This window comes from Lolium rigidum, chromosome 1, assembly GCF_022539505.1.
Source record: "Lolium rigidum isolate FL_2022 chromosome 1, APGP_CSIRO_Lrig_0.1, whole genome shotgun sequence".
NCBI classification, from domain to species: Eukaryota; Viridiplantae; Streptophyta; class Magnoliopsida; order Poales; family Poaceae; genus Lolium; species Lolium rigidum.
The window spans coordinates 360,818,826-360,830,500 of NC_061508.1; the positions used below are offsets into that span (position 1 = coordinate 360,818,826).

An 11,675-nucleotide genomic window follows, 5' to 3' on the forward strand; every position below is an offset into this window, starting at 1 on the left:
TTACTGCGCAGAAACAGATTTCTTGCTGTCACGAAATTTAGCAGCCCCGTCTGTAGGTAACTCAGAAAAATCTGCCAATTTACGTGCGTGATCCTTAGATATGTACGCAACTTTCATTCAATTTGAGCATTTTCATCTGAGCAAGTTAAGTGCCACATAAAAATTCGTCTTTACGGACTGTTATGTTTTGACAGATTCTGCCTTTTATTTCGCATTGCCTGTTTTGCTATGTTGGATGGATTTCTTTGTTCCATTAACTTTCAGTAGCTTTGTGCAATGTCCAGAAGTGTTAAGAATGATTGTGTCACCTCTGAATATGTGAATTTTTGATTATGCACTAACCCTCTAATGAGTTTGTTTTGAGTTTGGTGTGGAGGAAGTTTTCAAGAATCAAGAGAGGAGGATGATACAATATATCAAGAAGAGTGAAAAGTATAAGCTTGGGGATGCCCCCGTGGTTCATCCCTGCATATTTCAAGAATACTCAAGCATCTAAGCTTGGGGATGCCCAAGGCATCCCCTTCTTCATCGACAACTTATCAGGTCACCTCTAGTGAAACTATATTTTTATTCCGTCACATCTTATGTGCTTTACTTGGAGCGTCTGTGTGCTTTTATTTTCGTTTTGTTATTTTCATTCTCTGAATAAGTTCATGCTTGTTTGGGAGAGAGACACGCTCCGCTCGTTCATATGAACACTGGTGTTCTTAGCTTTACTTTTAATGTTCATGGCGAAGGTTGAAACTGCTTCGTTCATTGTTATATGGTTGGAAACAGAAAATGCTTCATGTAGTAATTGGTATATTGTCTTGAATAATTTGATACTTGGCAATTGTTGTTCTCACATAGATCCTGTTTAAGCTCTTGCATCATGTACTTTGCACCTATTAATGAAGAACTACATAGAGCATGTTGAAATTTGGTTTGCATGATTGGTCTCTCTAAAGTCTAGATATTTTCTGGTGAGGTGTTTGAACAACAAGGAAGACAGTGTAGAGTCTTATAATGCTTGCAATATGTTCTTATGTAAGTTTTGTTGTATCAGTTTATACTTGAGTTTGCTTCAAACAACCTTGCTAGCCAAAGCCTTGTACTGAGAGGGAATACTTCTCGTGCATCCAAATCCTTGAGCCAAATACTATGCCATTTGTGTCCACCATACCTACCTACTATGTGGTATTTCTCTTCCATTCCAAAGTAAATTGCTTGAGTGCTACCTTTAAAATTTCATTCCTTGTCTTTGCAATATATAGCTCATGAGAAAATAGCCTTAAAAACTATTGTGGTAAAGAATATGTAGCTTATGTATCTTATTTCTTATAAGTTGCTTGTTGAGCGGTAACCATGTTTCTGGGGACGCCACCAACTATTTCACCTTTGTTGAATATCATGTGAGTTGCTATGCATGTTCGTCTTGTCTGAAGTAAGGGTGATTAATCATGATCAAATGGTTTGAGTATGCATATTGTTAGAGAAGAACATTGGGCCGCTAACTAAAGCCATTAATCATGGTAGAAGTTTCAGTTTGGACAATTAATCCTCAATCTCTTATGAGAATATTATCTGTTGTTGAATGCTTATGCATTAAAGAGGAGTTCATTATCTGTTGTCTATGTTGTCCCGGTATGGATGTCCTAAGTTGAGATCTATCAAAAACGAGAAATAAAATGCGATCTATCTCCTTGGACCTTTGTACAGGCGACATAGAGGTACCCCTTTGTGACACTTGGTTGAAACATATGTTATGCAATGATAATCCATGTAAATCCAAGCTAATTAGGACAAGGTGCGAGCACTATTGGTAATCTATGCATGAGGCTTGCAACTTATAAGATGTCTTATACATAACACATATGATTTATTACTACCGTTGACAAAATTGTTTCTATGTTTTCAAAATGAAAAGCTCTAGCACAAAAATAGTAATCCATGCTTCCCTTTGCGAAGGGCCTTTCTTTTACTTTATGTTGAGTCAGTTTACCTGCTTCTATCTATCTTAGAAGCAAACACTTGTATCAACTGTGTGCATTGATTCCTACATACTTGCTTATTTGCATTCACCATATTACTTTGTGTTGACAATTATCCATGAGACATATCCATGAGATAAACATGTTGAAGTTGAAAGCAACTGCTGAAACTTAATCATTCTTTGTGTTGCTTCAAAACCTTCTACTAAGAATTTATTGCTTTATGAGTTAACTCCTATGCAAGTCTTATTGATGCTTGTCTTGAAAGTACTATTCATGAAAAATCTTTGCTATATGATTCAGTTGTTTAATCATTATCTTTACCATTGCTTCGAATCACTTCATTCATCTCATATGCTTTACAATAGTATTGATCAAGATCATGTTGATAGCATGTCACTTCAGAAATTATCCTTGTTATCGTTTACCTACTCGAGTGCGAGTAGGAACTAAGCTTGGGGATGCTTGATACGTCTCCAACGTATCTATAATTTCTTATGTTCCATGCTAGTTTTATGACGATATCTACATGTTTTATCCATACTTTATATCGTTTTGATGCATTTTCCGGAACTAACCTATTAACAAAATGCCGAAGTGCCAGTTCCTGTTTTCTGCTGTTTTTGGTTTCAGAAAGGCTATTCGGGCAATATTCTCGGAATTCGACGAAACAAAGACCAAATATCTTATTTTCCCGGAAGGTTCCAGATCATCGAAGGAGAGTCGGAGGCGGGCCAGGGAGGCCCCGCACCACACCTGGGCGCGGGCCCAGGCCTGGCCGCGCCACCAGGTGGGGAGGGCGCCCTGGTGCCCCTCTTGCGCCGCCTCTTCGCCCATATAAGCCCTCGTGACCTAAAACTTCGATACCAATTGACGAAACTCCAGAAAGACGCCGCCGCCATCGCGAAACTCCGTTTCGGGGGACAGAAGTCTCTGTTCCGGCACGCCGTCGGGACGGGGAATCGCCCCCGGAAGGCATCTCCATCGACACCACCGCCATCTTCATCGACGCTGCTGTCTCCTATGATGAGGAGGGAGTAGTTCTCCCCCGAGGCTAAGGGCTGTACCGGTAGCTATGTGGTTCATCTCTCTCTCCCATGTGATCTTTATGTGATCATGAGCTTTGTGATCTAGTTGAATATCATCTATGTGCTACTCTAGTGATGTTATTAAAGTAGTCTATTCCTCCTCCATGATGTAATGTTGACAGTGTGTGCATCATGAAGTACTTGGTATAAGCTATGATTGTGATCTGTTGCAGACTATGAAGTTAACTATTACTATGATAGTATTGATGCGATCTATTCCCCCTTTCATAGCCTGACGGTGACAGTGTGCATGCTATGTTAGTACTCGGTATAATTGCAATGGTCTATTATGCACTCTAAGGTTACTTAAATATGAACACCGAATGTTGTGGAGCTTGTTAACTCCGGCTTGAGGGAGCTCTTGTAGCCCTACACAATGAATGGTGTTTGTCATCCAACAAGAGAGTGGAGAGAAAGTAGTATTTGTTTATTCAGTTATGTGATCAATGTTGAGAGTGTCCACTAGTGAAAGTATGATCCCTAGGCCTTATTTCCAAATACTGCAAACATCGCTTGTTTACTGTTTTACTGCATCTTTACTTCCTGCAATATTACCACCATCTATACCACCTGTGTTTTACTATCTCTTCGCCGAACTAGTGCACCTATACATATGACAAGTGTATTAGGTGTGTTGGGGACACAAGAGACTTCTTGTATCGTAATTGCGGGGTTGCTTGAGAGGGATATCTTTGACCTCTACCTCCCTGAGTTCGATAAACCTTGGGTGATTCACTTAAGGGAAACTTGCTGCTGTTCTACAAACCTCTGCTCTTGGAGGCCCAACACTGTCTACAAGAATAGAAGCGTGCGTTGACATCACGCTCCTTGCTCGACGCCTTGTCAAACCGCGAACCGCCACACCAAGGGATGGCGCGTAGGTGTTGGCGAACGCGGAGAAGGTTGGTCACCATCAGCAGCTTTTGTGGCCGCTTGGCGGTGGCATTTGCTTCCTCCTGCATGAAAGGATGTACCATCATCTCGTCATCGCTGTCCATCGCGACAATCCGCTGAAAACCTTTTGGGTGGTGGACGCCATGGGAGACGTTGATGCCTACGATAAGTTTGGAAAACCGTAAGTGGGAGATGGCAAAGGTGTCGGCGGTGGCCATGGTGGTGGATTTTCAGTGGGCGGGCAAAGGCCAGGCACGGGGGAGGAGGTGGCGAGGGCGGGGATGGTAATTCGAAGGGGTGGGAGGCGGATCGGGAGGGGGCGGAGCGGATGGAGAATGGACACACGTGATCCTCACATCACAGCCATCCCTCCGGTTATCCCAATTGCTATCACTTTGGGGCCTCGGGTTCCGGACAACGATATGTGTACACAACTTGCAGGTAAGATCAAAAACAATAATTATCCTCGTGAATCAATAACATGTTTAGATCTGATATCATGACACTCGGGCCCAAAGTGACAAGCATTAAGCATAACAAGTTGCAACAATGTCAAAAGTACTAATAACGGATACTAGGCACAATGCCCCTAATAATCTTATAGGTATTACATGAATGATCTCATCCAATCCCTACCATCCCCTATAGCCTACAACAGGGGAATTACTCACATATGGATGGGAGAATCATGGATGGTTGATGGAGAGGCGTCAATGATGGTGATGGCGTTGATCTCCTCCAATTCCTCGTCCCGGCAGGGTGCCAGAACGGAGTTTTTGGTTCCTGGATTGGGGTTTCTGGTGGCGGCGGAGCAGCGAAACTCTTTCTGGAAAAACGTCGAAACCCCTGTTCTTTGGGTCAGAGACTTAATATAGCTAGGAGGAGAGGTCTAGGGGGTGCCCGAGACGGCCACACTTGGCTCTTCTCCGTCTCATCTTCGGGTAAAATATGGACTTTGTGATAATTTCCTGGAATTTTCCTGAAAGTTGGATTTCTGCACAAAAACGAGACACCAGAGCAATTCTGCTGAAAACAGTGTTAGTCTATGTTAGTTGTATTCAAAAACACACAAATTAGAGGGAAAACAATAGCAGAAGTGTTCGGCAAAGTAGATACGTTTTGGACGTATCAGGCCCATACGTCGGTTGCAGCAAAGGAGACCTACCAGAAGATGGATTCTTGATGAACAAGGCAAGAAAGCGTCGACTAAAAAAAGATTATATTAGATCACAATGTAACCTAGTCAAATTCGGACAGGACTCTCGAGACCTGGCCTCCTATATAAAGGCCAGGAGAGGGCCTGCCGAACGATAGAACAACAATATGCAGAACCACCGCGACTTAGAGCGCAAACCCTAGAATCCTTGCCTCCCGGCGAGTCGACCATAGTGGTCTATTGGCTACCCCATTTTAACCCGTATAATCGACACGTCAAGATCAGACAAGCAGGAAGTAAGGGTGTGTTTGGTAGACTGTATCACTACAGAAAGACTTCCCACCTGATACAAGGTGACCTCATACAAGTTAAGCTGAGATTTCACATCATGTTTGGTAGGCCGGGTGTCTTCACCCATGCTGAGACAAGATGTTGTTTGGTGAGACATGCTCATCTCAACCCATACACAGTTTTACAGAAATGAGCAATTTGCAAACAGGTCCGAATTTTTACAGAAAGAACCTTGCACAGAAACATAAAAAGCAATCAGGTAACAGCTCTCTCCATGAAGCAGCCGGCGGTGCTTGGTCGCCGGCTTGAGGAGATGGCGCTTGCTCGTCGGCGAGGAGGCAGCGCTAGGCGGCGGCGCGAGGAGGCGGTAGGGGCGGTGCTGGGTGGTCTCGTGGCCGAGGCTTGGGCGTGAGGAGGCATCGTGGCGGCGTGAAGGGGCGCTGTGGCTCACGGACGTGGTGGCGAGAGGTCGAGAGGAGCCTCCGCCGGCGATAGGAGCCGCCACCAGAAGGTCAAGCCCCTCGTGCTCCTTGCGCGGTGAGGCCTCGAGCTCCTCCTGCTATTTGCGCGGTGAGGCCCCGAGCTCCTCCTCTTTCTCGGTTGCCGGTGAGGCCGAGCACCTCCAGACCTCCTGCTGCTCGTTGACGGACGGAGAGGCGGTAGAGGAGGTCGCCCGCCGGAAGAGGATCCACTCGATGGAGCCGTCGGCGGCGAGGGACAGGCGCAGACGTGGGGCCGGTCTTCCACACACGGGGAGCACAGGGAGAGAGCGATGGGTCGCGGGGCGGGGGGAAGGGAAGAGAAAGAGTGAGAAATGCTAGACTGGCACAGGCGGGGTGGCCAGCTGCGGGCCAGTCGCGGGTCGCCCGAGGCGTTTTGCAGGATGGACTCAGCCGAGCTGAGGTGAGAAGCTCGATTTGAGCTTCGCAACTGGGCAGGGCTGAGAGCCTATTTTCGTATGAGTTGGGCAGTGTTGAGTTGGCCCGACCCGACCTACCAAACAACAAAAACTGAGAAAAGCTGAGATGAGATGGGAAAATCTGAGTTCACCCAGTCTACCAAACACACCCTAAGGGTTTTACCTCATCGATGGCCTCGAACCTGGGTAAATCTCTCCCGCTTGTTTGGTATCCGATGTCTCGTGCTAGCCTGCAGGATTTTGTCAACCGTAAGCTCCTCATGGTGGGCATTACCGAGGAGCTCCCTCGTCAGCGTTCCCATGCCAAAGGTGGCACGACAGGTCCGGGCCCTTCTTTCGTTTGAACTCCTCGCCTACCCTCTCTACGACATTAACTCGTCATTGTGGGATTCGTTCGGCCACCTCGGATGGGATCCGAGGCGTTGAACGGTGTTCCTTGACGACGATAAGTAGAACTACGCGTCTCCACTTGCGCAGGTGAAGGAGTAGGGATGAGGAGGAGAACATCGACGATGACGAAATCCCGGGAGAGGATGAGCGGGACGATACCGAGAACTACCTCTGCTACCTTGCGTAGCTCGCGGAGAAAGCAGAAACATATGTCAGGCCGCTTGAGTAGACCCTGAGCCAAACGGACAATAGGTGTGGAGTGGCTAGTTTAGTGTCAAACACAAACGAGCATGAACAGATAGAAATCGTGTCCAAAATGCGTTAGATGGTGGACATGCTGTCAATCAAGTTTAGGGACCGCTGGTCCCCGTTTATATTCACAACTTGTAGTGAAGTAATCTGCGCATCTAAGTATGCTACTGCTCGCTGTCAACCAGCTGACCGCCGCATGGGTAATCCCCAGCCCGGCGGGAGCCAGCGCCGCCGTCTCCTCCTCCGGAAAAACGCCATCGGAAAAGCTCACGAAGAAAACAAAACCCAGCGCCGCGTGGGGCGCAGGCGGCCGAGCGAGCGAGCTATAGCTAGCTGGTTCCAACTTTCACAGCCGCAGCCGCCGCCTGCCTCCTCGGTCGTCCCCGCATTTCTCTATTCTTTTCGATTCCACCCACGCCACGCCCCAGCGACAGAGCAGACCACGGGAGCCGGGCGAGCGCGTGCTTTCGAGTCAGACTATCTCAATCTGTATCTCCCTTCCCCCACTTTTCTCCATCCATCCAAAAACTCTCCCCTTTCTCCCTCCCCGCTTTCCAACCTAAACCTCTGCCGCCGCCGGTACACCACCGCGTCTTCATTCCCAGCGCCCGTCACCTACCTGGACCGGTGGCCGTCGCCGTCGCCCCTCCACTCCTCAGATAAGTAACTACCACCTTCCAAGCTACAGCTGACTCACAGCCCACACCGGCACTCCCTGCCCGGCCGATTCCAACCAGATTGATTGCTGCTCGCAAGCTACCACAGAGTCCGCGGCTCTGGACTTCCAGTGTTCTGTCTTCCCCGCTTGACACACAAGGTTAATTTGGGGGCGGCGAGGATGGGGATGGATCAGGAGGACGACGACGACACCCGCCGCCGGATGGCGTCCCTGCAGGCGGCGCGAACCGCCCTGCGCGCCGGCGTCGAGCGGTCCCGCGCCATGACCCACGCGCTGGCCCGCTCCGGCACGCGCATGGCGGAGATCCAGGCCCGCCTGCAGAGCGCCGAGGCGGCGGTGCGCCCGATCCGCGCGCCGCGGGACGCGCTCGAGACGGCGGGCCCCAACATCGACCGCGCCGTGGGCCCCGCTGCCGCCGTGCTCAAGGTGTTCGACGCCGTGCACGGCCTCGAGCCGCCGCTGCTGGCCGGCGCCGACGCCACCGCGCACGACCTGCCCGGCTACCTCGCCGTCGTCGGCCGCCTCGAGGAGGCGCTCCGCTTCCTCGCCGACAACTGCGGCCTCGCCGCGCAGTGGCTCGCCGACATCCTCGCCTACCTCGGCGACCGCGGCCTCGCCGACCCGCGCTTCGTGGCCGACCTCACCAACGCTCTCTCCAGCCTCAAAACCCCCTCCCCCGCCGACCTCGATGCCGGCCTCCTCGCCGCGGCTCTCGACGTGCTCGAGGCCGAGTTCTGCCGCCTCCTAGCCGAGCACTCCGCCCCGCTAACCATGCCGGACCCCAGCACCACCAAACCCGCCCCCATAACCCCGCCCCGCATCCCCGCCGCCGCGGTGCAGAAGCTGAGCCTAACCCTCGACCGCCTGGCCGCCAACGGGCGCCTGGACTACTGCGCAGCCGCCTACGCCGACGCGCGGGGCGACACGGTGAGCGCCAGCCTACGCGCGCTCGGGCTCGACTACCTGCGCGAGCCCGCCGAGGACGCGCAGGCCCTCAGCCCCAGCGTGGAGCTCTGGGGCCGGCACCTCGAGTTCGCCGTGCGCCACCTGCTCGAGGCCGAGCGCAAGCTCTGCCTCGCCGTCTTCGCGCCGCGCCCCGAGGCCGCCGCCGCCTGCTTCGCCGACGTCGCGGCGCGGGCCGGGATCCTCGACTTCCTCGGCTTCGCGCGCGCCGTGGCCGACGCCCGCAAGGACCCCATCAAGCTGCTCCGCTTGCTCGACGTCTTCGACGCGCTCAGCCGGCTCCGGCTCGACTTCAACCGCCTCTTCGGCGGGAAGGCCTGCGTGGAGATCCAGACCCGGACCCGCGACCTGGTCAAGCGGGTGGTGGACGGCGCCGTCGAGATCTTCGAGGCGCTGCTCGTGCAGGTCGAGCTGCAGCGCAACATGCCGCCGCCCGCCGACGGCGGGGTGCCGCGCCTCGTGACATTCGTGCCCAAGTACTGCAACCAGCTCCTCGGGGACCAGTACCGCGCCGTGCTCACGCAGGTGCTCACCATCCACCGCAGCTGGCGCAAGGAGGCATTCGACGACAAGATGCTCGTCGACTCCGTGCACGACATCGTCAAGGCCCTCGAGGCCAACTTCGACACTTGGTCGAAATCATACGAGGACAAGACGCTCTCCTATCTCTTCATGATGAACACACACTGGCACTTCTTCAAGCACCTCAAGAGCACCAAGATGGGGGAGGTCCTGGGCGATGAATGGCTCCGGGAGCATGAGCAGTACAAGGACTACTACTCCCAGATATTCCTGAGGGAGAGCTGGGGAACGCTTGCGCCCCTGCTGAGCAGGGAAGGTTTGATCTTGTTCTCCAAGGGGCAGGCTACGGCAAGGGACTTGGTGAAGCAGCGCTTCAAGTCCTTCAATGCTAGCTTTGCTGAGATGTACCAGAAGCAGTCCGCATGGATCGTCCCAGATAAGGATTTGCAGCAGAGGCTTTGCCACCTTGTGGTGCAGGCTATAGTGCCTGTTTACCGAAGCTTCATGCAGAACTACGGGCCGCTTGTTGAGCAGGATGGCAGCGCCAGCAAGTATGTCAAGTACAGCACTGAAGACCTTGATAAGATGCTCAGCACCCTCTTCATGCCCAAGCAGCCGAGGAGGACTGGAAGCTTACAGATCAGGAACTCAAATGGCAAGATTAACAGTGCAATGACTGGGCTGTATCGGAGCGCTTCAACATTGCAGTAGCATCTTCTCAACTGTGAAAAGATTGGTTGGATGTACAGAATTGTGCAATAACTGGATAAGCAAGAATTTGTTTACTTCGAGCCAGTAATCCAAGATCCAATAATGGCTTGATGATAAAGAGCTGCTGGAGAATTAGAAGAACATAAAACTTCTCCAGCACTGACATAGTGGGGAAGAAGGAACCTGAAATGTTTCCTCAGAGCATGTCTTGTTGGCCGCCTTCCCCTAGACCATTCTCTTCACATTATTATCTCTAGCGGTATATTCAATTCATTTTAGGAGCTTATGCGGGGAGAATAGCATATGTAATCAGTTGTTGGTATATGTCAAAGATTTGTTGTATTATGGGTGGGTGGTTAGTTAGATATGCTATAATTTTTAGCGTTATCAACATGCAGTGAATTATATTGAAGTATATTATCCTTGGTGTAAAAAATGACAGTTATCTGGTATATGTCGAAGTTTGTTTGATATGCTATAAGTTCAGTGTCATCAAAATGCAATGAATTATATGGAGGTATACCAAAATGACAATGAGTAGTTGACTGACTATATGTGACAAGAATTCTACCTATCTTCAAAATTTCTATTGCTAGAAACTGCCATTTTCGCATATCTCTCTCTTTTACACACTGCTTACCTATTTTGCTACCTATTACTCTATGCTTGTTTATGACCAGCCCTACAGATGAATCACTCTCTCCTGTGATGAGTATTCTGGTAAGCGTTTCCCTGATCTTCATAGTGTGCTTCTTTGTGAGCTAGTCGGTTATGTGCTGCATATGCATATACATGTTGAAGTGATCACCTGTACTACCGCTCCTCGATTACTATTGACTCAGGCATATCACTTCGCATCACTTTCAATGCAACTGCTACTGTATGTGTGTTTTGACAAAAGAAATCACTGAACTCAGGGAGCCGAATTGAGTTTCCGTTTTACACACTGCTTAGCTATTTTGTTACCAGTACCTAGTACTGTATAGGTGTATATTTCTTTATGCGCAACTTTACAGATGAATCAGGCTCTCCTATGCGCAGTAGTCTCTGGAGGTAATTGATTCCCTGAGCTCTAAAGTGTGCTGTTTGGCGAGGTAGGCAGTTATTTATATGCATACATGCTCAAGTGATCATAGCCCCCCGATTACTAAATACTGACCAGGGCATATCACTTGGCATCACATTGCGATGTCAACTGTGACTGTGTGTCCTTTGACAGAAAAATCACCCGAATTCGCAGGTAATGCTAAATTATCGTTCCATATGGTGGTTTGTAAATGGGATCACCCACTAGTTGGAGTTAAATTGAGCATGTCTGTGCTACTCCCTCCGATTCATATTACTTATGGATCAAGTAATATGAATTAGAGGAAGTAACAATGACTCCAGGGTTGATGTGAACACGAGATCTATTTGGCAACTTCAAAATATACCGGTGTCTGTGCACCCTCTTGGGTAAACGTGAGCACACCCCTAGAGATACCATTTCAGGCATCGTCAAAATGAAAAAAAAAATAGCAATTGAACTATATAATAATAGAAAATTTCAAGCAAGAATAGTGGTTTGGATAGAACAAGAGAAAAATGCTACAATAGGAAGAAAAGAGGTTAAAGTGGGTACCATACCGAATTTGGGGCACCCTATTCCGATCCGAAGAAAATTGGTAGCAACACCTCAATCGGGCGCCAACTAATGTGAGAGAACCGGGGGCCTCCCTCCCTCTCCAGATCTAGTGTGAGAGGCCCGAGGCTCTCCCTCCCTCCCCAGATCTGACGACCACCGGCCATGCTTGAGCCAGTCGTCCTATCAAGCGCCAGAAGAACCCCATACATGCGCTGG

General features: G+C 49.7%; 1 protein-coding gene across 1 annotated transcript; it reads left to right on the forward strand.

Moving 5' to 3' along the window:
* The first annotated feature begins 7,798 nt into the window (after positions 1-7,798).
* On the forward strand, positions 7,799-10,250 carry LOC124684727 (exocyst complex component EXO70A1-like). Its single transcript, XM_047218985.1, has one exon. It carries the CDS (start codon positions 7,799-7,801, stop codon positions 9,833-9,835), a length of 2,037 nt encoding a protein of 678 aa, XP_047074941.1. The 3' UTR covers positions 9,836-10,250.
* The last annotated feature ends 1,425 nt before the right edge of the window (positions 10,251-11,675 follow it).